At 40.9% G+C, this 27432-nt stretch overlaps 1 protein-coding gene across 4 annotated transcripts; it reads right to left on the reverse strand.

Moving 5' to 3' along the window:
- Positions 1-1522: 1522 nt before the first annotated feature.
- GTF2H2 (general transcription factor IIH subunit 2) lies at positions 1523-25978 on the reverse strand. 4 transcript variants are annotated; one of them, XM_073344322.2, is made up of 16 exons: positions 25384-25976; positions 24671-24766; positions 24513-24590; positions 23015-23051; positions 22176-22262; positions 19779-19829; positions 19150-19204; positions 18105-18210; positions 16063-16153; positions 15823-15910; positions 15041-15148; positions 13705-13768; positions 10481-10584; positions 2889-2991; positions 2590-2629; positions 1523-1927 (listed from the first exon to the last, which is right to left on the reverse strand). In XM_073344322.2, the coding sequence occupies exons 2-16, from the start codon at positions 24724-24726 to the stop codon at positions 1808-1810; spliced, it is 1188 nt and encodes a 395-aa protein (XP_073200423.1). In that variant the 5' UTR covers positions 24727-24766; positions 25384-25976; the 3' UTR covers positions 1523-1807. The 4 variants fall into 4 exon arrangements, with proteins under 4 accessions (XP_073200423.1, XP_073200424.1, XP_073200425.1 ...); XM_073344323.2 differs by lacking the exon at positions 25384-25976 and adding an exon at positions 25211-25376; XM_073344324.2 differs by lacking the exon at positions 25384-25976 and adding an exon at positions 24865-25005.
- Between the last annotated feature and the right edge of the window lie 1454 nt (positions 25979-27432).

The raw sequence follows: 27432 nt of genomic DNA on the forward strand, positions 1-27432 counted from the left end.
TTTTGGTAACCATTTATGCATAAGCCTGACTTGTTTCTCTGGTTTACTGTAAAGCAGCCAACACAATTAAAGAACCTCAGCCGTTTTGGCTCTAAAGCCTGGCCATTAGGTGAGAGTACTAAGAGCCTAGCGTTGAGTTGTGCCGCCTCCACGGGGCAAACTCTTGGGGCACCTGTCAGTCAATCCTGGCTGCCCGCTGCGAAGGAGCTCTGAGCTCTAGCAGTTAAAGTCACGGGTGTGGAGAGGCTCTTAGTGCTGCCATTGGGGCACCTGTCAGTCAGTATTGACTGCCCGCTGCGAAGGAGCTCTGAGCTCTAGCAGTTAAAGTCACGGGTGGTTAGGACCTTGGGGCATCCGTCAGCCTAGCCCGGGCTGCCCGCCGCGAAGGGACAGTGCGTCCTAGCGGTTAAAGTCACGGATGGTATAAACGGGCATAGCTGGCACCTCACCAAACATCCTTGGCCGTCGGCTAACAGTGGGATCCCTGAGTAGTCTGGTCCATCTCACTATTTTCATTAATGAATGGGTTGATGGAGTAGAGAGTATGCTTATAAAATTTGTGGCTGATGCCAAACTGGGAGTGGTTGCAAACTCTGAAGGAGAGTATTAAAAATTCCAAATTACCTTGATAAATTGGAGAATAAGAAATTCAGTAAAGTTAAGTGCAAATAACTGAGGAATGAAAAATCAAATGCTCAACTGCTAAATGAGGAATAACTGGCTAGTCAGAAATACTGAAGGAAAGGACGGGGTGGTTATAGTGGCTCACAAGAGTATGAGTCAGCAGCGTGCACTGTGGCAAAAGTCATTCTGCAATCTGTTAACAAGAGAGTTCTCTGTAAGACCTCAGCTAATGTACCACGCACAATTTTTGGCACCATAAGATGTGATCAAATTGGAGAATCTAGAGAACAACAGAAGTTCAGGTTTAGAAAACATGATTTATGAGAAAAGGTTGAAAGAACTGGGCACATTTAGTCTAAACTGAATAGAGACTGGATAACCTTTTACATATTTGAAGGAGTGTTTCTTATATGTAAGATCAGTTATTCTACCACAGGTAATAGTAGTAATCAGCTTAGTTTGCAGCAAAGGAGATTTAGGTTAGATATTAAGAAAAACTTTAACTATAAGAATAGTTAAACTCTGGCACAGGTTACCGAGGAAGGTTGTGGAATACCCATCCTCAGAGGTTTTTAAGAACAGGTTAGACAAATGTGTCAAGGATGGCCTAGGTATACTTAACCCTGCCTCAACATAGGAGGATGGACTAGATAACTATTTGAGGTCCCTTCCAGCCCTGCATTTCTATGTTTAGAAAGTTTATCCTGCGAGTCTGTCACAAAGTACTTGGATAAGTTCTTATAATAAAAGATTTGTTTCTACTATAATTTAAAAAATTCTATCCCAAGGGTAGAAAAACCATGTTTAAGTATAATATATTTGATTGGTTCATGTTTGTTTCATAACTTGTAAAAAAAAACTGTTTTAGCATACAAATCAATTTTTATCACTTTTCCACACACTTACAGATTTACACTTTATTTAGCATGACTCAAGTAAGTCAAAGGCTTTCAAAACAAGTTAGGGAAATGAATCAGATGATGCAGATATTTTTATAAACATTAACCAGAAGAATTTAAATATTCCAATTCTATACATTAACTAAAAAGTGGGTTTATTACCACATTCATCTAGGTATTTCTTCTTGTTTTTGAGTTGCCTTACTGAAGTCTGTGGTTGAATAGTCTAATTTGACTCTGTGCAAGAATGAAACAGGTAGGACAATCTCTACAAACACCTGGTATCATACACCCAGAGGAGCAGGATCCTTGTGAATGCAGCCAGGACAGCAGTGCAGAGAATCATGAACAAATAAGTCACATTCCATACAAAATACATTCTGGCAGACTTTACAGATGTAAACCTGAGTGAAAAGATTAAAAAATTAAGTTAAATTTTCAAATACAAATATCCCTGTTTATTACAGTAATGCAATAGAGTACTGTAAACAAAAAACTATGTTGCATATTTACATCAAATTAAAGTTTCCAATATGAAAAGACAGTATCTTTCAGGCTAAATATAGCTTAGATTCAATCCGAATAAACTATAAATTGTGTTTCTTATTAAACTAAGAGTTGCCCAAATTCTCACCCTTAAAAAACCCATCACTGTAATAACTTGGGAATCCTAGGAGTACTACAGCTAACATATGTTTAAAAAATAAGTACGGGTTACATTAAAGAGTTCTACAACTATAAGCATTGTGTCTGACAAAGCTCATTTTTCTCTAATTTTACTCTACTCGTTAGAGACTCCCACCATCCTTATGCCCAGAGGTGGGAACAGGACTCATTCTTAGCCCTGTCAACTTTTTGAGCAAGAGCAGCAGCACACCTGAGTCTCTGGACATTCCCTTACCTCAAGTGTGCTGATTTGCAGTCGAAAAAGTGAGAAGCTAGGACTGAGAATTCAATCTAGCCAACATGATGGTCTCCATACAGGTTTTTTGTCATGATGACCTTCACAAAGATTAAATTACATTAAGAAGCAGTGTGCAAATTACATTACATTTTAATAACTTACATGTTGATCTTTAATCTCCCCTTGGCAGCCTTGACAATAGCTATGAAACAGAAGTCAATATTTTTATTGAAAGCAGAGAAAAAAATTGTTAAACAACACCATTTTACACAGTCATTTCTTATACAATTATTTGATATCCATTTCTGTAATTTAAAGGACAAATCACAGCCATTTAACTTAACATGCACTAGTTCTACCACTACTAAAGAAATCATTGCCAACTTATCTTATTTTCAAAACAAAAGATGAGATCTGTAAGGGCTCAAGTTGATTCTTTATAGCAGGCATGATTTACATACCGTTCTCCTTTATATTCTTCCAGTGTAATTTCTTGAAAGGCATCCAAAGGAAACAGGTGATGGTAAGACCGAGCCAGATGGGGTGCAGAGACTAATGTAAGACCTTGAATGTCAAAATAAAAAAAAAGACCAAAAAAAATCATCTGTCAAGATAAAGCAAAATATTTGATTTCATGAATACAGGAAAATTTCTGCCTCAGTCCACATAGAATTTAAAAATCTCTTAAGAATTAGAAGTTATACAATTCCATTCTGTTCCATCTAGGTTAGTGATTGCAGAGGTTTACAAAAGTATACTAATGACTTCTTTTGAGGGTTGGTGAATTATTATTTTAATTCTATAATAAAAATATAACTATGCCCAAGCCCTTCAATGAAGGCAAATTACACCTTTCCTCCAGCACAAGTGATATTTCCACTATACTATCTAACTATATTGGTTGCTAAAGGAATCCCTTTTTGGATATGTATGTATGCCAATCAAGTGAATATAAAAGATACTGGAATACAAAAGAAATGGAGTCTGATCAAATTCTGATTCATCCCAAATTCCCACTGTCCTCAACAAAAGTTTCAAGCACACAAGGAATTCAGCATCCAGTCTATGACACAACCGTCTGTTATGGTATTGCTTTCTACACACTGTAGCCCGGAGAGCGTCAAACTTATTTGATACCCAAGACTATAGAATTAAGGACAAGTTCTGCAACAGGCACAATTGAGTTTTTCTACATCCCAATAGCTTAAGGATTTGTTTTGTTGTTGCTTACCATTATATGTAAAGAATCATCGGAATATAAGGCTGGAAGGACCTTGAGAGGTCACCTAGTCCAACACCCTACATTGAAGCACGATCAAATATACCTAAAACCATACCTAACATTTATTTTGTTTAACCTGTTCTTAAAAACCTTCAACAGGGATTCTACAAACTCCCTTGGAAGCCTATTCCAGTACTGTCTAACTAGAAGGATAGTTCTTCCTAATATCTAACTTAAATCTCCCTTGCTGCAGTTTAAGTCCATTACTTCTTGTCCTATTTTCAGTGGATATGGAGAACAATTGATCATCATCCTCTTTATAACAACCCTTAATGTATCTGAAAACTATCAGGTTCCCTCCCCCCAAGTCTTCTTTTCTTAGGATTAGAAATGCCCAGTTTTTTTTAAACCTTTCCTCATAGTGTTCCACGTTTTCAGTTTTTACCAATTTTCACTGATAAATTACCAGGTTTATTGAAGGTGTTCAGTTTTTACTGATTTACACCCCTTTATCAATCCACTCAGTATTTTTTCAGGTACTTATTTTTGTTAAACACTAACGCTTTATGCGATTGTTGTGTCCTGCAGCTCTGAAACTGAAGCAGTTCCACAGTGTAAAACACAGTGCACACACGGTAGAGGTTGGAAAATTAAACATTAATATCGTGCTACGATTGGCTCACAAGGAAACACTACCTGTCCACTTCTTTCTGTTCATTTAGTGTGGCACTGAATTTAAACAATCAATCCTCCACAGATAAAGATATGTAATGGCCCCTATGTACCTGGTTATCTCCGTTACTACCAATCTCCTTATGGGTTTGGATAGACAGGTCTGGGTTCTTCAGGATCCCCACACAGCCAGTCTTACCCTTTCTGTGGCTGGTTCCACACTACCCCCAAAATGGTTTCTCCCCACTCCAAGGCTCCCAGGAATGGGCATCTCATTCCCTATTGATCAAGCTCGCTCTTCTTCCCAGGCTTTCCCTTGTCAATCATTTGACTGCCTCTTCCTCTGAGCAGACATGCCTGCAATCCTTCCCCAAACCAACAGGGGCCCCTGTTGTTCTACACAAAAAGAAAAGGAGTACTTGTGGCACCTTAGAGACTAACCAATTTATATGAGCATAAGCTTTCATGAGCTACAGCTCACTTCATCGGATGCATACTGTGGAAAGTGTAGAAGATCTTTTATACACACAAAGCATGAAAAAATACCTCCCCCCACCCCACTCTCCTACTGGCAATAGCTTATCTAAAGTGATCACTCTCCTTACAATGTGTATGATAATCAAGGTGGGCCATTTCCAGCACAAATCCAGGATTTAACAAGAACGACTGGGGGGGGTGGCGGGGGGTAGGAAAAAACAAGGGGAAATGTTTTTTTTACCTTCAAGGTAACCTATTTCCCCTTGTTTTTTCCTACCCCCCCCCCAACGTTCTTGTTAAACCCTGGATTTGTGCTGGAAATGGCCCACCTTGATTATCACACACATTGTAAGGAGAGTGGTCACTTTAGATAAGCTATTACCAGCAGGAGAGTGGGTTTAGATAGCTTTTGCCAGCAGGAGAGTGGGGTGGGGGGAGGTATTTTTTCATGCTTTGTGTGCATAAAAGATCTTCTACACTTTCCACAGTATGCATCCGATGAAGTGAGCTGTAGCTCACGAAAGCTTATGCTCAAATAAATTGGTTAGTCTCTAAGGTGCCACAAGTCCTCCTTTTCTTTTTGCGAATACAGACTAACACGGCTGTTACTCTGAAACCTGTTGTTCTACACAGTATCTCTCCTCTCTCCCACTTGGTTGCCTAGCAGACTCAAGTCTGCCCTTGGCTCTCCCTTCCCAGGGGAAGGGTATGCCTCTCCCTGAACTACCAGCACATAGAGTCCCAGAAGCTTAGGTAAGCTCCTTGGGGGCTATAGATAGACAAGGTAAAAAGGTAAACATGGGATGAAGACGCAAACCTATGCGGAATACCAATAAGCAAATCAGTGCTTAGACATTTTCAAGAAAGGTAAAGATGGGACTGAGGAGGATGCATTGTGCTGCAAGTACTGCGGAACAGAGGTCAGTGCTCGTGCTGACAGAATAAAGGGACATGTTGAAAGCAAGCGACACAAGAAGCTTAAAGAAGGAAAGCGAGCTTCCGGATAAACAGTCAATACCAGGAGCTTTTACCAGGGCTTTAATGAAAGAGAAGGCACAGCATGATTGTGTCAATTAATTTGTGCGTGCTCTTTCTTTTGCTGGACAACTGCTGTTAATAGCAGAGGGACCTATTGATGACTTTGTGCAACAATACTGTCCAGCTGCAAAAACCCTTCCTAATGCAGACAACCTCACTCGTAAGCACCTGAAAGAAAACGACAATGCTTTAGCACCTACACTGATGGAACAGATTGACGGAAATGTGGAGTCTAGTCTGATTTGTGATGAGTCTCCTGACACTTTGGACCATCCAGTTCTTGGCTTTTTGTTCTCATTTTTTTATTTCAAAGCAAATAAACCCACATTGTTTTGTGCTGATGTGACATTCATCCCTCTGCTGACAGCGGTTTTGTTGACACAACAATAACTGACATGTTTGATATGTACCAACTAGGGAAAACGTGGCCACAACTAATACAGATTCTGCTTCCTACATGACTACGTTTGCACAGGAGATTAAACTCAATCAGAAACCGGAGCTGCTGCGTATTACCAGTCCAGCTCATCTGAGTAATACTGTGCTGTCAGCAGCTACTGCTACAGAGAAATGAAACATGTGAAATTTTGTATCACTGGATTCAGGGCCATTTTCAAGCTTGCAAACAAACTGAAGGCTTTGTTTAACACAGTGCGAATTGAGTGCAGAGCCAATTGCCAATTAACTACCCCTGTGTTGTGCCACATTGGTGGATGAGCTTGTATTTCGCTGCTTGTTATGTAAATAACACATGGACTGTGCTAATGTATCTTCTAGATCATCCTGAGTTTGTTGGTTCTAAAGCAGAAACTCTGAAGAGACTGACAAATAACCAAAATAAGTGCTAGATTCTGCACACCAAGGTAATATTCATTGTTGAAAACTTAGAGTCACTGTGTGACACACAGAAAACACTCGAATTTTCTCCAACTACTGCCGTTTGCCAATAAAGATATTGACCCGATCCTGAGAACCAAAATCTCAGCTGAACTGAGCATAAAAGCTGCAGGAGAAACATATGGCAAGAAAACCATCTATTTCTGGAAATCCTTCCCACCCTGGAACACAAGAAAAATCAAACAAGCACTCAAAACCTTCAGCACAACACAGCCAGAAATAGGAGATGACTGTGGCCTATAATCTGAACCCCCAAAGTGTTTGGTGCCAAAGATTCTTTTTGGAATGTCGTCCGGTATTGCACCCCTTCCTCAAGATGAATTTTGCAGCAGAATATGACAGTTATGCCAGAGTATTTCAACCACTGGCCACTAAAGATAAAATTTCAAATCTGAAAGGGGCATTTACTAATTCCATGAACTTGCCTAACCCTGACAATACGTAACTGGATGTTCTGGCTTTTTAGAACAACAACATCAAAACACACTTCCCAACTTCAGCAAAGTGGCACAGCAAGTTATGAGTGTATCCCCTGGATCTACTGATGCAGAGTGCATATTTTCAAAATTGGACTAATTCCATGACTGCAAGAGGCTCAACACGAGTGAAGATACTTTGAAGAAAATTATACAAGCGTACGCAAACCAGGATTTCTGGGAAAAACTACAAGCTCTGAGAGACACAAAATATACCTTTGTACATTTAAAAAAAAAAGTTTAAATTATACGGTAGTAAAATGTGTATATTAGAAAAGTTTTTGGGTATTTCCTCCCCTCCCCCCTTTCTCCTCCTCCCGCCCATCCAATTTTTCCCAAAATTTTTTAACCTGATTTCATCCCGTTTTTAAGGTTTGGAAAATAAACGCTGAAAAATTCCCAGTTTTTTTTTTTTTTTAAACAAATAAAAACTGAAAACACGAAATACTCATAGGTCAGGTTTTCTAACCATTTATCATTTTTGTTACTCTCCACCAGAGCCTCTGCAATTTGTTAATATCTTTCTTAAAGTGTGGCACTCAGAACCGGACTCCAGCTGAGGCCTCATCAGCACCAGACAGGACAGTTACCCCCCAAGTCTTACACTTGTTCATTCACCGCAGAACTACATTAGCCTTTTTTTGCAACTGTATCATATTGTTGACTCATATTCAATTTGTGATCCACAGTAACCCCTGATCCTTTTCAGCAATATTATCGCTTAGCCAGTTATTCCCCATTTTATAGTTGGGCATTTGATTTTGTATTCCTAAGTGCAGTACTTTGCACTTGTCTTTACTGAATTTCATCATGTTGATTTCAGGCCAATTCTTCAATTTGTCAAGGTGGTTTTGAACGCTAATCCTGTCTTTCAAAGTGCAAGCAACCTCCCGTACTTAAGTGTCATCCACACATTTTATAAGCATACCCTTCACTCCATATCCAAGTCATTAATGAAAATACTGACCAGAACTGATCCCAGGACACAACCCTGGAAGACCCCACTAGATATGTCCTCCCAGCTTGACAGTAAACCATTGATAACTATTATTTGAATATAGTCTTTCAACCAGTTATGCACCTTATAGTAATTTCATCAAGGCCACATTTCCCTAGTTTGCTTATGAGAATGTCATGTGGGACTGTGTCAAAAGCCTTACTAAAAATCAAGATAAATCATGTCTACTTCTTCGCTGCCCTGCCACCCTCCCGCCCCCACTCATTAGGCCAGTACCCTTGTCAAAGAAGGAAATTACATTGGTTTGGCATGAATTGTTCTTAGCAAATCCACACTGATTACTTTATTACTGATAAACCTATTATACTCTAGGTGCTTTAAAATTGATTGTTTAAAAATTTGTTCCAATATTTTTCCAGGTATCAAAGTTAGGCTGACTGGTCTCAAGGGTGAAAGTAGCTTAAATCTCTTACTGCTACACAGGGCTGTTGGGTCCCTGAGCAAGGTGGGGGGCGGCTCTGGGCCCCTGGAAGGGACGGGGCCTCGGACAGAAGGGGCATAGCCAGTGACACTGGAACAATTTTTAGGGTGGGGGTGCTGAGCTGCACCCCCTCACCCCTGCCCTGTCCGCGCCCCTCACTGCCCCAGGCTGGGACCATAGCTAGGGGCGGCTGTGAAGGCCAGAGCCAGGACCAGAGCCCCATGGCCAGGACCCCAAGTAGCAGCAGAGCCCCCAGGGCCAGCGCCTGGAACCCTGGATGAGGGGCCGGCAGCTGAGACCTGCAGTGGGGCCCCCGGGTGGGAGGCTGACGGCTGGGACCCCAACACGGGGCCACTCTGGGCACAAAGCGTGGGGGTGCTGTGGCACCTCCCACACTCCTACTTCCCACACCTATGGGCAGGACTGGGGGCCAGCCACCTGCAGCGCTGCCTGGGGCTCCAGCCACTGCTGCAGTAGTGGTGGCCAGGAGCCCTGTGTTCTTTTAAATAGCCGAGCCCCAGGGCAGCTGCCCCTTTTGCCCCTGCCGATATGGTCCTTAAAGCACTGCCACGGCAGCACTTTAATTTCAGCTATGTACCAGCCCATACCAGCGGCCACTTTCTTACTGGTACACCGTACTGGCTTACTTTCACCTCTGACTGGTCTATAATTCCCTGGGCCCCCTTTTTAAAAAACAGGTACTATCTTCACCCTTCTCTATTCCTCCCCCATCCTCCATGAGTTCTCAAAGATAATTACTAATGGTTGCAAAATTCGTTCAGGTAATTCCTTAAGGTACCCTAGGGTGCATTTCATCAGGCAATGCCAATATGAATACATATAAATATTCTTTAACCAGTTCTTTCCCTATTTTGGTCTGCAATCCTTCTTCCTTGTTGTTAATATTAATTGTGTTAAGTATCTGGTCACAACTTATCTTTTCAGTGAAGACGGAAGAAATAGGCATTAAACACCTCAGCCATCTCAATGTGATCCATTATTAGCTCTTCTTCCCTGCTAAGTACAGGATTTACACTTTTTCTTGCTCCTAATGTCTTTATAAAACCTCTTCTTGTTGCCTTTTATTGTCCCTTGCTAGGTACAATTCATTTTGTGCCTTAGTCTTTCTGATTTTGTGTGTGTGCTATTCTTTTGTACTTTCCTTAGCAATTTGTCCATGTTACCATTTTTTGTAGGATTCCCTTTTGATTTTCAAGTGCAGCCAAAGTGGCCTCTTATTATCCTTCATATCTTTCCATCACATCAGGATAGTTTGCTGTTATGCTTTTAATATTGTCTCGGAGAAGCTGCTAGTTCTCCTGAACTCATTTATCCCTTACATTTTCCTCCCATGGGACCTTACCTTCCAGTTCTCTGAGTTTGTCTAAGTCCTTATTCTGCTGCTCTCCTCCCTTTCCTTAGAATCATAAAATCTACCGTTTCATGATCATTTCACCCACATTGCCATCAACCTTCAGATTTGCAATCAATTCCTCCCCGATAGTTAGAAGCAAGTCTAAAATGGTGTTCCCCTGGTTACTTCCACCATCTTCTGAAACAAAATGTTGTCCCCAATACATTACAAGAATTTTTGGGACATTTTGTGTTTTGCCATATTGCTTTTCCAAGAGATGCCTGGGTAATTAAAGTCCCCCATTCCTACCAAGTCTGATGTTTTCCTTATTTCTATAATTTGTTCTAGAAATGCTTCATTCACCTCCTTCTCCTGATTTGCTGGTCTAGTAGACCCCCTCCCATTACATCATCTCTCTGTTTTCCCTCCTTTTGTTTTCACCAAGTCTATATACTTTGTGTTGTTTTTTCATACTCACCACAGATTTTGCATTCCACAGGGAGTTCACAGTATTTGGCTCTACACTGGGGACAGAAATATCCACCCAGCGTGAGACCTGGATCACTGTTGTTTTCCAAGTGCCTGGGGGTGGGGCGGGAAGAGAAGAAATCAATATTGTTGAAATCTCTTGGACAAATGTGAAACTGTTGGACAGAATTGGAGAACACACATAGAGTTTGTCACATAGAGTTTGGTGTGATGCAAAGTTGCAAATCAACCAGAAAATTCACTATTAAATACACATTTCCTTAAATGACATGGCCACTTAATTAAGTGTTATAAGAAAACACCAACACTTTACCAGGGTCTTTAATTAAATCCTGGGATTAACCTTCCCATTTCTTAAGTAGCAAAATATTCAGAAATTTATTAAGTGTTACCTAGTAGCTCAATTTCCACTGATAATGGAGTTTCTAACCCTGTGTCTCAACAACACCCAAGAATAGGGAAATGTCATAAGGAGTTCAATAAGCTTTTTGAAATGTGATCCAAGATCTAATGGTTTAAAGAAATCTTTTTTCTAGAGAGGAAATTTATGCTTGATTTGGCCACCTCAGAAGCCAGAACCTTGCTTTCCCTCCATAACAGAAGATTAATTTTCCTCCCACAACTGAAATTTCCTTTACCTCTAGAAAGTGACTTTATAAAAGGCATCCACTATATTATAGTCATAATTTTTCCACACACAGAGAAACTCTCATTTGGACTTAAAAACAAAAGATATGCATTTTAATTCTCTCATGGAGTATACACTGTTCTTCTTCGAGTGATTGCTCATATCGATTCCAATTAGGGTGTGCGCATGCCACGTGCACAGTCATTGGAAAGTTTTTCCCCTAGCAGCACCCGGTTTGGCTGTGGAGCCTCCTGGAGTGGTGCCTCCATGGCACTCAATATATGACCCCCCAACCCAGCACCTCCTCAGTTCCTTTTTACCGCCAGTGACAGTTGTTGGAACTGTGGTGACTGGCTTAGCAAGCTCTCCTCGTTTTCCCTAGCCTTTCTGTGTAGTGTAGTTTTAGAGTTATTTCTAGTTTAGTTTACTGCAGTTATGATCAATAGCTGTTGGGAGTGGGGATTTCCCCTCCACCCCAACTGCATTCTCCCCTTGGGGACTCAGGGCATGCCTAAGTCCCAAGGGTTCAAACCTTCAATAAGCCAATCCCAGCAGGCAACCCCCACGACGCTCGCTTAAAGCGTCTGGGGGAAGCGCACCAAGCGGACATGTGCAGGGTTTGTAAAGGGTTTCGCCCCAGAACAAAAAAAGGCAAGAGACTGCCGCCTAAAGCAGCTCCTTATGGAGGAGGTGCTGAGACCACACCCCACCCCAGCGGAGCAAGACCCGGCACCAACTTCATTGGTGTGGAGCGCTCCGGCGGCTGTAGCGGAAATGGCTCACTATGCCATCACCCAGCATGAGAGACGATGCAGCCTTCAGCAGGGCAGCACTCCAGTCTGTGATTCCATAACTCTGACCCCACCACCTAGGTAAGGCTTGGGAGTCACCTAATTGGAATCAATATGAGCAATCACTCAAAGAAGAAAAACAGTTACCTTCTTGTAACTGTTTTCTTCGAGAGGTGTTGTTCACATCCATTCCAAACCCGGCCACCTTCCCCTCTGTCAGATTTCAGAGTAACAGCCGTGTTAGTCTGTATTCGCAAAAAGAAAAGGAGTACTTGTGGCACCTTAGAGACTAACCAATTTATTTGAGCATGAGCTTTCGTGAGCTACAGCTCACTTCATCGGATGCATACCGTGGAAACTGCAGCAGATATTATATATACACACAGAGATCATGAAACAATACCTCCTCCCACCCCACTGTCCTGCTGGTAATAGCTTATCTAAAGTGATCAAGTTGGGCCATTTCCAGCACAAATCCAGGTTTTCTCACCCTTCACCCCACCACACACAAACTCACTCTCCTGCTGGTAATAGCCCATCCAAAGTGACAGCTCTCCTCACAATGTGCATGATAATCAAGATGGGCCATTTCCAGCACAAATCCAGGTTGGAAATGGCCCACCTTGATTATCATGCACATTGTAGGGAGAGTGGTCACTTTGGATGAGCTATTACCAGCAGGAGAGTGAGTTTGTGTGTGGGGGGGTAGAGGGTGAGAAAACCTGGATTTGTGCTGGAAATGGCCCAGCTTGATGATCACTTTAGATAAGCTATTACCAGCAGGACAGTGGGGTGGGAGGAGGTATTGTTTCATGATCTCTGTGTGTATATAATATCTGCTGCAGTTTCCACGGTATGCATCCGATGAAGTGAGCTGTAGCTCACGAAAGCTCATGCTCAAATAAATTGGTTAGTCTCTAAGGTGCCACAAGTACTCCTTTCCCTCTGTCAGAGTAACTGGCAAGAAGGAACTGAGGTCAGAAGGGTCATATATTGAGCGCCATGGAGGCGCCACTCCAGGCGCTGCTGGGGGGGGGGGGGGACTTTCCGACGACTGTGCACGCAGTGCGCACACCCCTAATTGGAATGGATATGAGCAACACATCTCGAAGAACAACAGTTATGAGAAGGTGAGTAACCATTTTTTTCCTTCTGAAACTTAAAAAAAAATCCTCTACTGTCTTTTCTCACGAAGAAGGGCATTCTCTTGCTCATCAAGCTTTCAATTTCACTATACATTAACAACTAAATGAATGGAAGACTCAGTTCCAGGTATTCTTTCTTTATCAACACCATGTTTAAGGATGCTGATTTATATTATTTGCTATAGTATAGTAAAAAGTGTATACGTATTGCAGTGGCTCCTAAGGGCACCAGTCAGGGATCAGGGTTCCATTGTGTTAGGCACTATACAACCAACCAAAAGATGACGCTACCTAAAGATCTTAAAATCTAAAAGTATAAGATAAGAGACAACAGCTGCATACAAACAGATGTTAGCAGTACAAGATAAAATGAGACTATTATGAACAGTTGTATGCAGTGGCCTGAAGAGGACCTCTGTATAAGCACAAAAGCTTGTCTCTCACACCAAAAGAAGTTGGTCTAATAAAAGATATTACCTCACCCACCTTGTCTCTCATGAACAATGTCATAAGCAGTGGTCACAGCACACCTGCTGCCTACCCATTTTCATGATGTTTTGTACCTTTCAGTGCAAATACAGCATTTTCTAAGTTTATCTAGATACCACAGAGTTCTAATAATGCCTAAAAGTAACCATATTTTACTTACGCCATGCTAAATGATGGTTTAGCATCCTGATCAGAGAGAGACGCAATGGTATGTTGAGGAAACCCTTAGGAGCCAAGAAAAATATTACATCACTATATGCATTGGTAACATACAACAAACAATTTCCTATTTGAGTGGAGAAGTTAAAAAGTTAGGGGTTACTGTTTAGAATATTTCACGTTATTACAGAAATCAATGCACCTTTTCCTAGATATTAAATCCATCATGATTGTTCTCTTCCTACTTCTACCTCCAAATCTTGTATTGCATCTCCTTACAAAAACAATTTTTTTCCCCCACTTAGAGTGAAACTGACAAACCCCAATTTTTTGGCAATTACACAGAAAATTAGATGAGATAGTACAGAAGGAGAAAGAACAATGTATTAAAGGGAATTATGGTTCAAGTCAGAAATTAAGGGAAATCATTTAATGTTCAGACTTCAGAGACACGATCCTTCTGAATGCAGTGTGATGGTTAATACAATATTTTCTGGAGGTCCTAGGTAGCTTCGAGTCCTCCTCTAGTTATTATTTTTATAGCTCATCTCAACCAAGGAAATAGTTTTTTTATTTCTGTTCCCCTGATTAGACTGAAAAAACAAAAACTTAAATAATTTAATTATAAGGATTACACACAAGTGTCTACTTTTTATATATTTATTCACTTTGAGAAATGAAAGGAAAGTTGTTTTAAAATGGGGATCAAGCCTGCACAGTGGCACAGCAGCAGAACATTGTGCTGCTACTTTGGTTTAACTTCAGGCTCACACTCTTTCTTTTTCCATCAGGAGGAAGCCAAGGAGCTGATTCCAGTTGTTAGAAAGGAACATGCTGACAAGATTTCTGTTAATATATGCCCAATTTGTTAATCACATAGCAATACTGGCATGCATTTAAAAGGCTCATGGGTTTTGGCCAAGGTACAGAAGGCAGTCATCATGATAAGATGGCAAACAGAAATACAAATGGAGAGATACACTTTTCAGGTTTATCTTCTTAATATTTTACATATCACATTTTTCCACTACCGCACAAAGAAATATTGTGTAAAATTTGCTACTACCCACTTAAAATGGAGTTTTGTCTCTTTTTTGTTTTAATTTTCAATTTTTAATTTAAATAGCTAAATGGTTTGTAGGTATATTGTTAAATATATTAGAATTCAGTTTGCTAAAACTGAAAACTTAAAATGAAAACAATTATGTATCGATATGTTTTTCAGATTCCAAACAGCTTCTTTGTTCATATTATTTTAATACAGAAGACACAAAAGAGGATGTTACACCAAAGATTCTTAAATCTTGCACTTAAAATTTAATAAAATACAATCCTACCCATTCGAATAAGGGAGCATTCAGAACTTGAACTGGCAGGTGGAGGGCTAATATGATGCATCAGCAGCTCCTTATAGTGGCTTTCATCTAAAATTACATGGTATGTTCCTATCATGGAGGAAGAAAATAAATGAGTTGGCGGAGAGTCATGTATTAAGAATACGAAAACACCACAATCATAATAGCTGTTCAAATAACGTATGGGTAGTTTTACTGAGATCAGAACCATGAACAAGAAAAAAACCTGGAATATCAAGTTTAGGCAAAACTTGAAAACAGTTTAAGTAAAAATGTATAGTGCTAATAGTGCAAAATATATGGGATGTTACCTATAGTTACTACATATTTTTTTTAAATATACAAGTATGACTGTGTACCTCTAAAATGTTAGATAGAGAGAGCCTACCTTTCCCTCTCCACACTAACTTATACAATGCAATTTTTTTCCCACTAACCATTGTAGTCACGAATGGTAATACATGTTTATTAACTTTAATATGATACAGTTTACCTACAGACTTTTTCAGGTATCTTTATTTCTTTAATCATCTCTCTTCCAAATCAGCAGCTACAGTTACGTATCAAATCTACTGAATTTGTATGACTTCTTTAAACGGAGGGAGCAATTATGAAATATTCTCCTAACACAACAGTATGGTCAAAAAAATACATCCTCTTTAAACATCAAAATTTATTTTTACAAAATTGTCAAAACAGTTACTTTACTTTCAGACTTAAATGACTATTACTGATGTATATTCAGAATCAGTCTATATACTTACCACCCGTTTCTCGGGCAAGTACAGTACAAACTCGAACTTCAGCAGATAGGCCGATGACAGATACTCTGATCTTAACTGCCTTTAAGCACTTCACATACAAAAACAAAAAACACGCAAATGCATCAGCAGAACTGAAAACTGTAAAAGGTGCATACATTTTCAATTAAAAAGTAATGACAAAAAATGATGCTTCAACAACATTTTTTTTTTTTAAGTGGTACTAATTCTTCACTTCTATACCTTAATTAGATCATAGATATTAGATGGATCACATGTTGTCAGGCTACTGAAGATAATCAAAACCTCCCTGCTTGTATGTCCTGGCATGTGCCTATAGAAGGTAAAAAGATGTATATTTAAATTAGCTATAAACTAAGAATATAACAATTACATACACGTACGTTGAAGTTTGATGCTGTGTGTCCCCAAGAGTAACATTTCCTAGTACTCAGTTGTACAAAATTCAGAAAAACACATGGCTAATGCCCACAAACACTAAAGGATAACGTAAATCCCTCACAGAATTGCTCCCACAATAAGGTCATACTTTTCCAAAATCTAACCTACTGAAATGTCCCTTTCAGTTGATGGCTTGTTATAGTTCTTGAAGTTATCCCACCACAGTCCTCCAGGGATAAATTAGATTCAGTCTGAAACCACCACAACAAATCTCCGAGCACTTTTTTTAAACTTTATTCTGTGGTCAATTCAGAGATGCAAATCTATGACATCTTTCACAGAGAGCAGGGTTCTCAAAGTTTATTGTGTCTTTCTATTTCTCTCTCACTTTCACATATCAGAATACAGCAAATGCTTTAAGATGATCTATTTTATTTCATTTTCAATTCCCTATAGGAAAAAGAAATCACCATCAACTCAGACAACAAGCTTCTTGTCTTTCCTTTTCAGGCTCTTAATTTAGAACCACATTAACTAGCTGTCCTAGTAACCTACTGCAATATCCACCACCACCTTTACTCTGTCATTGTTCCTGGCCTTTCTTGCTCACCAGTCAGACTCTCCCTCAAACATCCATTCTTTCTCTCATGCCACTTATTTACCATGCAAGCTCCCTCCCAGCAAAAATCTAAAAAGCTGCTCACTTTTCATGTGATACATACAAAACTCAGCCAGATGACCTTGGCGCAAGTGGTAAGCCATGACTGTTCCTCTTCCCCCTCCTTCCTTTTCTCATACCTTTAACTAGCCCCACTCCTGCCATTCCCCCAGACCCTACCTCTACAGCCAAATTAAAAAGAAACAGTTACAAATAAAAATAGAAAACTAACAAAATTGATGGTATTTCATCATCCTGTTCATTTACCTGTCTGCTATATCCCCATTTCCAAACTTTCATCTGTTATTAGATTTTAATCTTTCTAGGACAGGGACTATGTTGTCTTCAGCTGTGTTTGTACAATACCCAGCTCAAAGGGGCTTGGATCCTGAGTGGGGCCTTTACACACTATCATAATTAAAAAAATAATTCATCAATTGCTCCTTTTGCTACAGTAACCCAGGTTCCATTTGTCCTAGCCTCATAGTCAATTTCATTAAAACCTTTCCTACAGACTATTACTTACACCACTTTCCCATTTGACTTTACAGCTTTGGAGTGCACCATGGAAAGTCTGTTCATATCTGAAGAGCTGAACCACTTACTATGCAGAAAAATTTTAATATGTTCTTTGCTTTAATTAATATGCAGTTAAAAGTTCAAAATCTGCACTTTTCAGCTCTTTACATGTAACAGCTGTGGTCTTGCCTACCTCTTCAAAGAAGAGAATGAAATCATATACACAAATACTCAAAGTGTTAATTTTGGCAGTAATTGTTTCTCCAAGGTGTTGAAACTGAAGAGTGAACCAAAAGACAAGGCGACATTTGATATTTATGTTATAGATATCTAACGGTTATGTTTTGTTTATATGTTTTGATAAATACTTTGTGCTCTTATAGAAACAGAAAACCAAAGTTTCCCACTTCTTACTAGTATTAAATAATGCTTCCAATTTTTCCTAACAATTACATACTCCCATCTGAACAGCAGCATAAACAGGTTTTTGTCTGGGAATATTAAATGCTTTTTTTTTATTTTTAAATGACAATTACATTGATTGTGCGTGTACAAAGCAGAAGTTAGTTATTTGTATTGCAATAACACCTTAAAGTATCTCAGAAGGATCAGTGCAGCACTATGCAAGGCATTACTCCCAATCAACGTTTTATCAGTTTCTGTTGTTCCAAAAGAATAAAACCTATAATAACCTGCATATACTAACTTTAAAGTCTGCATGGCCAAATTTAAAGAGTTATACAGAGATGGTTCTCCATGGCAGGTCAGATCTACAGCTTTCTTCAGAGCAGTTGTATGCTTTCTTGGGTTTCCTATAAGTAAAAACAAAAAACAAAACTCACCTGAAATGGTAAGATAACAGAAGAATGTACAACTAAGTTTTTTTAAATTTATACTGATACAGTATGATATACATAAACCAAAAATATCCTTGTGTGAACTGTATCACAAATTGTTTTAGTAACAATACTATTTAGTACTTACATTGTCCTTTACATCCTCAAAGCACTGTACAAACATTAAATCACCCTCAAAGCACCTAAACAAGGTAGTAGATTGGCTAAGTAGACAAAGAGAAGTTAAATGACTTGCCTGAAGCCACACAGTTTGTTAGTGGCAGAACTTAAATCAAAAATCAAGTGTTCCTGTTTCTCAGCCTCATCTCTAATCCACTAGATCATAAGGCCTCCATTAACTACAATTGCAAAGTTAAAACAGATAACAAGGAGAGAAAGAAAATAACCAGTATCGGGAAAAAGGTATGTTTTTCATAGGATATTTGAAATATTGATGAGGGAGAAATACAGGAAGGCTGTTCCAAACAGGAAGTGCTCCGAGAAGACGGCTCTCGCACCAAGTCATGAAAATGTATATAAAAGAGGAAGTTGGTGAGAGGAAAAAAAGAGCAGAAAGGGAGGCAATAGAGAAATTCATGTGTTGGCAGTCAATACAAATTACATGCACAAAGTTATCAAGAGAAAAATCAATACTGAAATTTGATTGCTGCTCTTAAACATACATATATTTATATTTCTAAGCATAAGTAGACTCCCTGACCAATCAGAAATTTATCTCAAAACAGACTACTATCCTGCAATTAGATCCACTAACATGGACCCCTACATCCTTCTGGTGCTCTACTAACTTTATTAGGGTCTGTCTGTATGGAATAAGTTGCAAGATCAGAGCTGTAGAGTGCAACAGTTATGATGACAATGATTCTCTAATACAAAAGGATACTTCTTTCCTACCTGAAAGTTCTGTCAGCTTTTCAGCTCTTTTACTCTTAGTTACAATTATACCAATCTGCAAGAAATAGTTCTATTAGTGAGTTACAAACAATTTGATCTACATTCTTCGTATACCCGATGTATTGTTAGATAGATCTTTTTGGATCAGTGCTTACAATACCTACATCTTTCTCTGCAGGCTTTCTTTCCAAGCACAGTAATTTGAAACCAGCTCTCACCTTGAGATACAGGAAATTACTAGCACAACTCCCTTTGTATTAAGATGAAAATATATTCTTAATTCTTCACCCTATTGGTACCTCAAGCCCTTAAAGACTAAAATGTCTCTTTACATCTTCTTCCTGTCTTTAAGAATGCAATTCCAAATCCTAATTGTGTTAGCATTTGTACTTCAGAAAAACTGTAAATCAGTATTCAATTGATTTCTCATTCTCACCATTTAATAGGAAAAAAAATTTACACAAGATCAGGAGAGAAAGAGGAAAAGACTACTACTAATTTAAAATAATCTGTTGGAAAATTATTAAAATTAAATGAAAACTTCAAAATAGTTCTTCCAACTTTCTTTTCAGACAACTTCTTAATCAGTAACAATGAATCTCGTTTCCAACACAGGTGTACATACCTACCTGACTAATAGGATTTTGGTCAAAGTATTCTTCAACAAAATATTCCAATAACTATAAGAAAAAGTTCTGAGTATTAGATAATTCAATACATTAGTCATTTCATATCTCTTAAAATGATAGTACAGTACTAATAAAACCATTTAGAACTTTTATAAACACCCTAATCCTCCACCTCTACACTCCTTGGGTGCATAGTACCCTTCAGAAACTTTAGAAAAAAATCTCAGTTTACATTAAGTATATGGTAACTATACTAGTGTTATTTCTGCAGCAAATTTAAAATAGATCTAACAGTATTAGTTAGAATTAAGACAACAGCTGAAATTTTAATCTGTAATACAGATCAGTGGTAATGATTATTGAGTTATTTTCTGTGACCAATAATCTAGTTAGCAAAAATTAAGGTCCCAATGCTGCAAACGGTTGTACAACTTTAAGCATGTGTGTATACCAATTAAGTCACTGGCATTATTCACGTCCGTAAAGTTAAACACATGTAACTGTTTGCAGGAATAGATCCGGGACTAAGTCATATTCAGCCAAACTTATTCCACCTTCCATATGACTCAAATTCACTAACCAAAACTAAGCAGTATTTTGGTTAACACATGGAAGATTAGCGTTATTTTGAACAGAGGGTCTTCCCCATTCACACAAAAGAAATACTGATAATTACTTAATTTTTTTAAAAAAAGCTCTGAAGTTTAAACAAAGTGTGTTCCCCTAATTCACACCAAGGACTCTACATTATCGATACTTCTGAACACATGGAAGATATTACAGCAGTGGTGGGCAACCTGCAGCCCACATGCGGCCCATCAGGGTAATCTGATTGCATGCCATAGGACATTTAGCTGACGTTGACTGTTTGCAGGCACGGCCCCCCACAGCTGCCAGTGGCTGCAGTTTGCCGTTCCCAGACAATGGGAGCTGCAGGAAGCAGCGGGCTGCAGGGACATGCTGGCTGCCGCTTCCCGCAGCTCCCATTGGCCAGGAACAGAGAACTGCGGCCACTGGGAGCTGGGGGGGCTGTGCCTGCGGACAGTCAACGTCAGCAAAATGTCCTGTGGCCCGCAATCAGATTACCCTGATGGGCTGCAGGGGGTCCATCACTGTATTACAGGGAAAAGAGGAAAACAGAGTATTTGATTCAGCAAAATACGAAAGTTTTGCCTATGTTAGCTAAAATTGTTGCTATAAATACGGCACATAATAAAATGTTTTATTTGTATAGGAAATCAGAATGATACACATTTTAAAACATAATTTTAATGCTTAGTTATTATCAGGGCAACATCTTATCTCCATCAAGTTCAGTCCACTGTAGTCGTCATACCTATCTAAATTGGAATAAGTCACTATCACAGACTCAAGCAGGACCTGAAGCATATTTTCAGTACAAAATATTAAAATTTATTTTTAAGAAGTGTAAAGTGTATTTGTTCTCTTTCCACTGCATGCTATGGGTGATACCCCCCGTCTGCTAATTCCCACATTCTTTGTATGGCACTTTCTGTTGTTTAAACGTCTCCAAAGCCCTCCTAACGTTATTATTATTACTCTTACTTCTGTTGTGTCTAATGATGCCAAACAGTCCCATTGTACTAGTTACTGTACAAAACAAACACAAAGACAGCCTTTACCTCACAGAGTTTGCAACAGTGTTTCCCAAATCAGTGTTCCCTACCCACCAGTGGATTACAGGAATATTCTAGACGGATCACCACAACCAGGGCCAGACTAACCCATCACTGCACAGCCTAGCCAAGCATTCACTTCTCCCAGCCTGGTGAAAGTTGGGGGTTGGAGAGCAAGCTCACCCCATACTCATTCCACAGTGGCAGCTCCTCTCCCGTGGGGCTGAGCCCAGCTCCCTATTCCAGGTGTTGCTACCTGGTATATGGTATTGCAGTGCCACCCACTCAAATTTGGTCACCATGGAGGGGAAGCAAGGCCAAATTTGAGAGAGAGGTGCTGCGCTCCTGTGCACCAGGTCACAACATCTGGAGGGGGACACACCCTGGATAGGAGCTGCCACTGCAGGATCAGTGCAGGGTGTATTCACTCTCCAAACATGCCCTTCCTCTCCTAGTCCTCGCACTGGGCCGGGATTAGGGTTGCAGTGCCAGAACAGAGGGTGCAAATATGTAATGGTGGGTTGCAACAACAACCAACCAAACATTGCTGGTGAGTCGCCTTACTACAAAGTCGGGGAATCACTGATCTACAGTTTGCAAAATATGTAAGACAAACAACAGACAAAAAGGAAAGAGGCAGATGGGAGCATTAACAGAAGTATTAGTCAAAGGTAGTTGCAATCCTGTTCGAGCCCAGATGGATGTGATCTGCAGACATCACAACAAAGGTAGGTTAACATACTTTTGATAAAATAAATACCTTTAAGGTACAAGTAAGCCTGTTAGGTTTTAAATCTTGGTCCTCCATAGTCCTTGATCCATCTACCACCACATAAAGGTGACGCATCTGAATCATAATCATAAAGGATATTAATTCCACAAATTCTTGGTTTGAAACTAAGATAAACTTTTAAAACTCACGTGAAACAAATTTATAAGACAGTAATTTAAAATTACTGTTTATTTCAAGTACATTAAATAGAAAATATGTACAGCCTTCTCTGTCACATTGGCAATATTTAGAGTATGGAACAGCATAATGGCCTTTAAGGATTCTTTAATTGCTGCTGATTAAAGAGGTTAAATTCCTCTCCATCCTCCTTTTACAATGTGAGCAGAGATCTTCTCCTGATAAATTATCACTGTTCTCATCCTCTCTCAAAAGGATTATGGAATAATAATATTTTGTATTTATATCGTCACTTCAACTGAGGAAGTCAGTGTTTTACAAATCAATCAGTTCTCACAACTGTTTTGAATTAAGCTAGTACCATTATGCCCATTTTACACATTGGGAAACAGACTCCAAGAGGCTGTGCGATTCAACTGTATCACAAAGCAGGGGAAATAGAACCCATGTCTCTTGAATATCAGACACTTTCAACATTTAGCATACTACACACCAATTCACGAAAGTAAAAAAAAAAAACTGTCTGTTGGGACAGAAAGAAACCTCAAACTCATGCACATCAAGTCAGTAAAAACATTTCTTAGATTTGAAGCCACTATGTTTTCTGAAGAGGGAAAACCACTTCAGTACAAATAATCTCAGACACAACAAAACTAGATACAAGAGTCAAGGGGATTATATAAACATACCATTCCAAGTCTAACTTGCCCATGGTGTTCAAAGATTCTGGTAAAAATACAGAAGAATTTGAGCTAAGACTATAACATGGGATTCTAAACAGCATCAATAACTAAGGCCAATCCTACAGTTACATTACATGCTAAATTACCCTTAACATCAATGCATTTAAAAAGGATGAAAGATTAGGTTCCAAATAGCCATACAACTAGGGCTATGAAAAACTGTGGAGGGCAGAGGCTCAGTAAAAAAACAGTGCAGTGAGTCTTATCAAATTTTAATGGAGTTATGGAGTTTTAATGGAGTTTGTTTTGAACTTCTTTGCCACTCTGAACTATTTACAAAAATATAATATATTTGAAAGTTTGGGGTTTTATGCCTTAACATCAATCTGTGAATTAAAACTAGCCTTTGCCTAGAATGTTTTTAGACACAGAATTTTAAACAACATCAATTTATAATTTGGTGCAAGTCACACAGCACTAGGTAAATATCCAGCCAGTCCAATAATGAACAGATTAAAATAATCTGTATATCAATATTTTGTTAGAGGACATACAAAGATGGATTCTGCTATTTACATTCAGTAGTCTAGTTGCAGCACACTGCACTCCACATATATAAGTTTAGGACCTAACTTCTTTGGGAGCAGAGGTATGAACCACCCAGTATCAATGCCCTTAAATAGGCTGTAGAGCAGACGTGGGCAAACTACGGCCCGGCCCCCGGGACCATCCTGCCTGGCCCCTGAGCTCCCAGTCGGGGAGGCTCGCCCCTGACTCCTCCCCTGCTGTCCCTCCTCTCTTGCAGCCTCAGCGCGCTGCAACACCAGCGCTCTGGCCCGCTGCTCCTGCCAGGCAGGACAGCAGCGTGGCTGCAAGCTCCTGCCCCTCTGAGCGGCGTGGTAAGGGGGCGGGGAGGGGTTGGATAAGGGGCAGGGAGTCCCGGGGGGCAGTCAGGGTACAGGGGGCAGTTGGATGGGGTGGAGGAGCAGTCAGGGGTCGGTTAGGGGCAGGGGTGTGGATAAGGGGTGACGTCCCAGGCGGGGGTGGTCAGGGGACAAGGAACAGGGACAGGCTGGATGGGTCAGGGGTTTTGAGGGGGGCAATTAGGGGGCGGAAAGTGGGACGGGGCAGATAGGGGGCAGGGTCCAGGCTGTTTGGGGAGGCACGGCCTTCCCTACCCAACCCCCCATAAAAGTTTTGCAACCCTGATGTGGCCCTCAGGCCAAAAAGTTTGTCCACCCCTGCTGCAGAGAAATCTCAAGTTACTCTTTCTGGCACAATTAAGTATAGACAGAATTACGGAACGGGAGGCTGAATCTAAGACATAGAATGAGGAAAAAAGGGGGAAAAGGAGAAAGTATGTTTACTTATAAATATTGCAGTATGTTTAATCTACCTGATGGGGACAATTTTTTCTCAGTGTAATTCCTCTGACTTCAACATAGTTACATCAGAGATGAGCTTTTCCTAATGTGTTCCCTGTACTTCAGAACTGACTACTTACCTTTTTCTCTTCGCCTTAAAAAGAATGTCCTCTATAGTTGCTTTCAGTGACCCAGATTCATCTTCTTTGAGAACCTCCCTACAATGAACAATTTATTACATACAAATTAGATTAAATTTTCTCTCTTAAAATAAAATAATTAATAAAACAAAGCTTACCATGTTCTTTCATAACCCCCTTCCCAGCGTTTAGTTCTTTCAGGCTCGTCATCCATGTCTGTCTGTCTGTCCGTCCAAATCTGCTTGCTTACGATACTGTTAAGGATAAATGATTACATCCTTGTAAGCAAAGGCATTTTGATAAATTCTGTCTCATTACGTGCGATAGCACATCGGGAACTAATGCAACGTACCAGTCTCTGGGCTGACAATAAAAATGTGACTTAAGATGCTGAATTACTTGTGTCAAAACTAGGTCCCCCCAATAATACTAACACGCAAGTAGAGCTTTGCCCTGGGCATGGGCGCGCTCCTGAGCGGGCGGGGGGGGGGGCGAGTGTAGACGGGCTAAATGACGCCGCGCCGGGGAACGCGTTCCGGGCGTTTATTGTGACCGGTTCGTTTTTAAGCCAATGACGCTCATTCCCACGCCCCACAGAGGGGAGGGCAGGACTGTTTTTTAAAGCAAATTAACTTTCCTAGAGAGCTAAAGGGAGTCCCGAGGGCTTGAGGCGGGGCCAGTCGGCGAGGAGCCATTACCCGGGGCCCCCGGGAGAGGCAGGGCTGAGGCTGCTGGCCCCGGGGCCTGTGCGCGGCTCTACTTTCCCCTCCGCCCCGACCTGCTCCTGCCGCCCGTGCGCCCCGCTCTCCCAGGCCGGCCGGGGGCGGGGGGGTGTCGGGGGGACGCGCGGATCCCAGCGCACGGCGCTGACCTGCCGGGACCGGGCTCGAGCTCCCCGCGGCGAATTCCCGGAACCCCCAACCTCCAACCTCAGCCGCTCGGCGCTGTTGCAACTCGTCCGACCGGCGCGCCGGGCCGCAGCAGGAACGTTCCGGCTTCAGGAAGGGCCGGCCTGGAACGGGGCGGGGAGTGGTGCCCGGCCCCCGGGGGGAACTACACGGGGGTAAGACGTGCCGTCTTCCCCCACCCCCGGCAGGCACGCGGCGCTGTGGACCAACGCTTCTTCCTCGCGCCTGGCCCCGCGCGCTCCTGTGCGAGGCTGCTGTGGCTCGGGGCCCGAGTTACCCGGGACCCCAGCACGCTCCTGGCTGCGCTGCGGCCCATGGAGCGTCCGCCCTCGTACCTCCGCGGGCCCGGCTCGGGAGGAGGCGGCTCTGAACCTGGCCCCAGACCCCACGGGGCTGGACGCTTGCCACTGGCTCTGGCAGGGGTATTGTGCTAGGCGCTGCAGCCTCCAGTGCGCGGCCGCCGTCAGTCAGGACCTTTAGGCGCGTCCAGCCTCGCACTTCCTTGGTTCCTGCGAGGGGAAACTCTCCCCAGCCAGAGCTGGCCGCTCTTGTGGCCTCTGAACCTTTGCTCTTTCACCCATTAAATTCAAAATCTGTCTGTGAAGAGACAAGGAGTTAAGTGGTTATCCCCGACCCCGGAAATAACTCAGCAGCTGGTTGGTAAACTGGGTGAAACTAAACCCAGACAAGTCAGAGCTGCTGTGAAGAAGAGGGAATCGTTTCAAATTATTTGTCACCACCACCATGGCAGACTTGATGAGTACAAAACACAATATAGCTAGGAATTAAGAGACAGTGAAAAAGCCTCTGGGACATGTGAAACTCTCTTATTAGGCACCATACATATAAGCACATCACCTTGGTGCTTTGGTAACTACATTAGCTTCCAGGGAAATACCAGATTAAATTTAATGTCCTGGTCTTCACCGTCAAAGCTGTCAAAAGGATTGGACAAGTGGTCTTCAATATTGCCATTAAGCTGTGCTCTGCAAGAACAAAAGTGAGACTAGTGGGAGCTGATAGAGCACCTGATAGTTAGCCATGAAACTTCCTTAGAAGATAAGATTGGGACAAACTTTGCCACTGTCAGAATAAAATACAAGACATCTCTCTGCCATAACTAACAACATTAAAAATATTTAATAAAAAAATCCATGTGCTGGGCAAGGAGGTATTTATATCTTGAATATTCTCTTGGTTTATAGTTTGTAAAGCACTCCAATATTGACTGTGGTGGTTAGCACAGCATCTATACCTAAGACAGACTGATCTAGTTCAGATCCAGAAGTAGGCTTACCCTAGGTCAAATCATGAATCACACAACTGTTAGTCCCCTACTCTAGTTACTTGACAAAGATCCCAGTCCTCCAAAGACTGTTTACATAGTGTGAATACCCCCAAAGTCAGTGGGATTACTCACAGGGTGTAGAGTTCTGTGGGTTCATAAATCTGTAGGATTGGGGCAAAATTCCCTTCCACATAGATATAAATTAATCTTGTTTCCCATATAATAATATTGTTTCTCTTGGTCATTTGCTGTTATTCACATAGTGCCAGACTGTGGAGGTATCATGCCATGTTCATAAATAAATTTGTTTCATGGGGAATCTGTTGTCAAGGAAGTATGATTTTGCACCAGATTAAAGCACTACATTCTAAAAACACCTGTGTAAATCATCTTTATTCTAGCCATTAACTGAAGTATCTGAGAAGTGGGATTTATACATTAAAATGCAGTATTATGTGTAAGTTATTGTACATCTATTTTTTCTATTTGTTGAATGTTCCCTAATAATACTATTGTAGTCTACACCAATGGCCCCAAATGTGGGAGAAAAGGAGCACTTGTGGCACCTTAGAGACTAACCAATTTATTTGAGCATGAGCTTTCGTGAGCTACAGCTCACTTCATTTCCACGGTATGCATCCGATGAAGTGAGCTGTAGCTCACGAAAGCTCAGGTTCAAATGAATTGGTTAGTCTCTAAGGTGCCAATACAGACTAACACGGCT

The sequence above is a fragment of the Lepidochelys kempii genome, chromosome 5 (genome assembly GCF_965140285.1).
Source record: "Lepidochelys kempii isolate rLepKem1 chromosome 5, rLepKem1.hap1, whole genome shotgun sequence".
In the NCBI taxonomy this organism is placed as follows: domain Eukaryota; kingdom Metazoa; phylum Chordata; order Testudines; family Cheloniidae; genus Lepidochelys; species Lepidochelys kempii.

Excerpts from the sequence above, each read along its gene's own strand:
- GTF2H2 (XM_073344322.2), bottom strand. The coding sequence starts at position 24,726 with ATGGATGACGAGCCTGAAAGAACTAAACGCTGGGAAGGGGGTTATGAA. Across the intron at positions 24,591-24,670 it reads GGGGGTTATGAAAGAACATG|GGAGGTTCTCAAAGAAGATG; the intron begins GTAAGCTTTGTT and ends TGTTCATTGTAG. Across the intron at positions 23,052-24,512 it reads TTTAAGGCGAAGAGAAAAAG|AATCTTTGAACACCATGGGC; the intron begins GTAAGTAGTCAG and ends TATTTTTACCAG.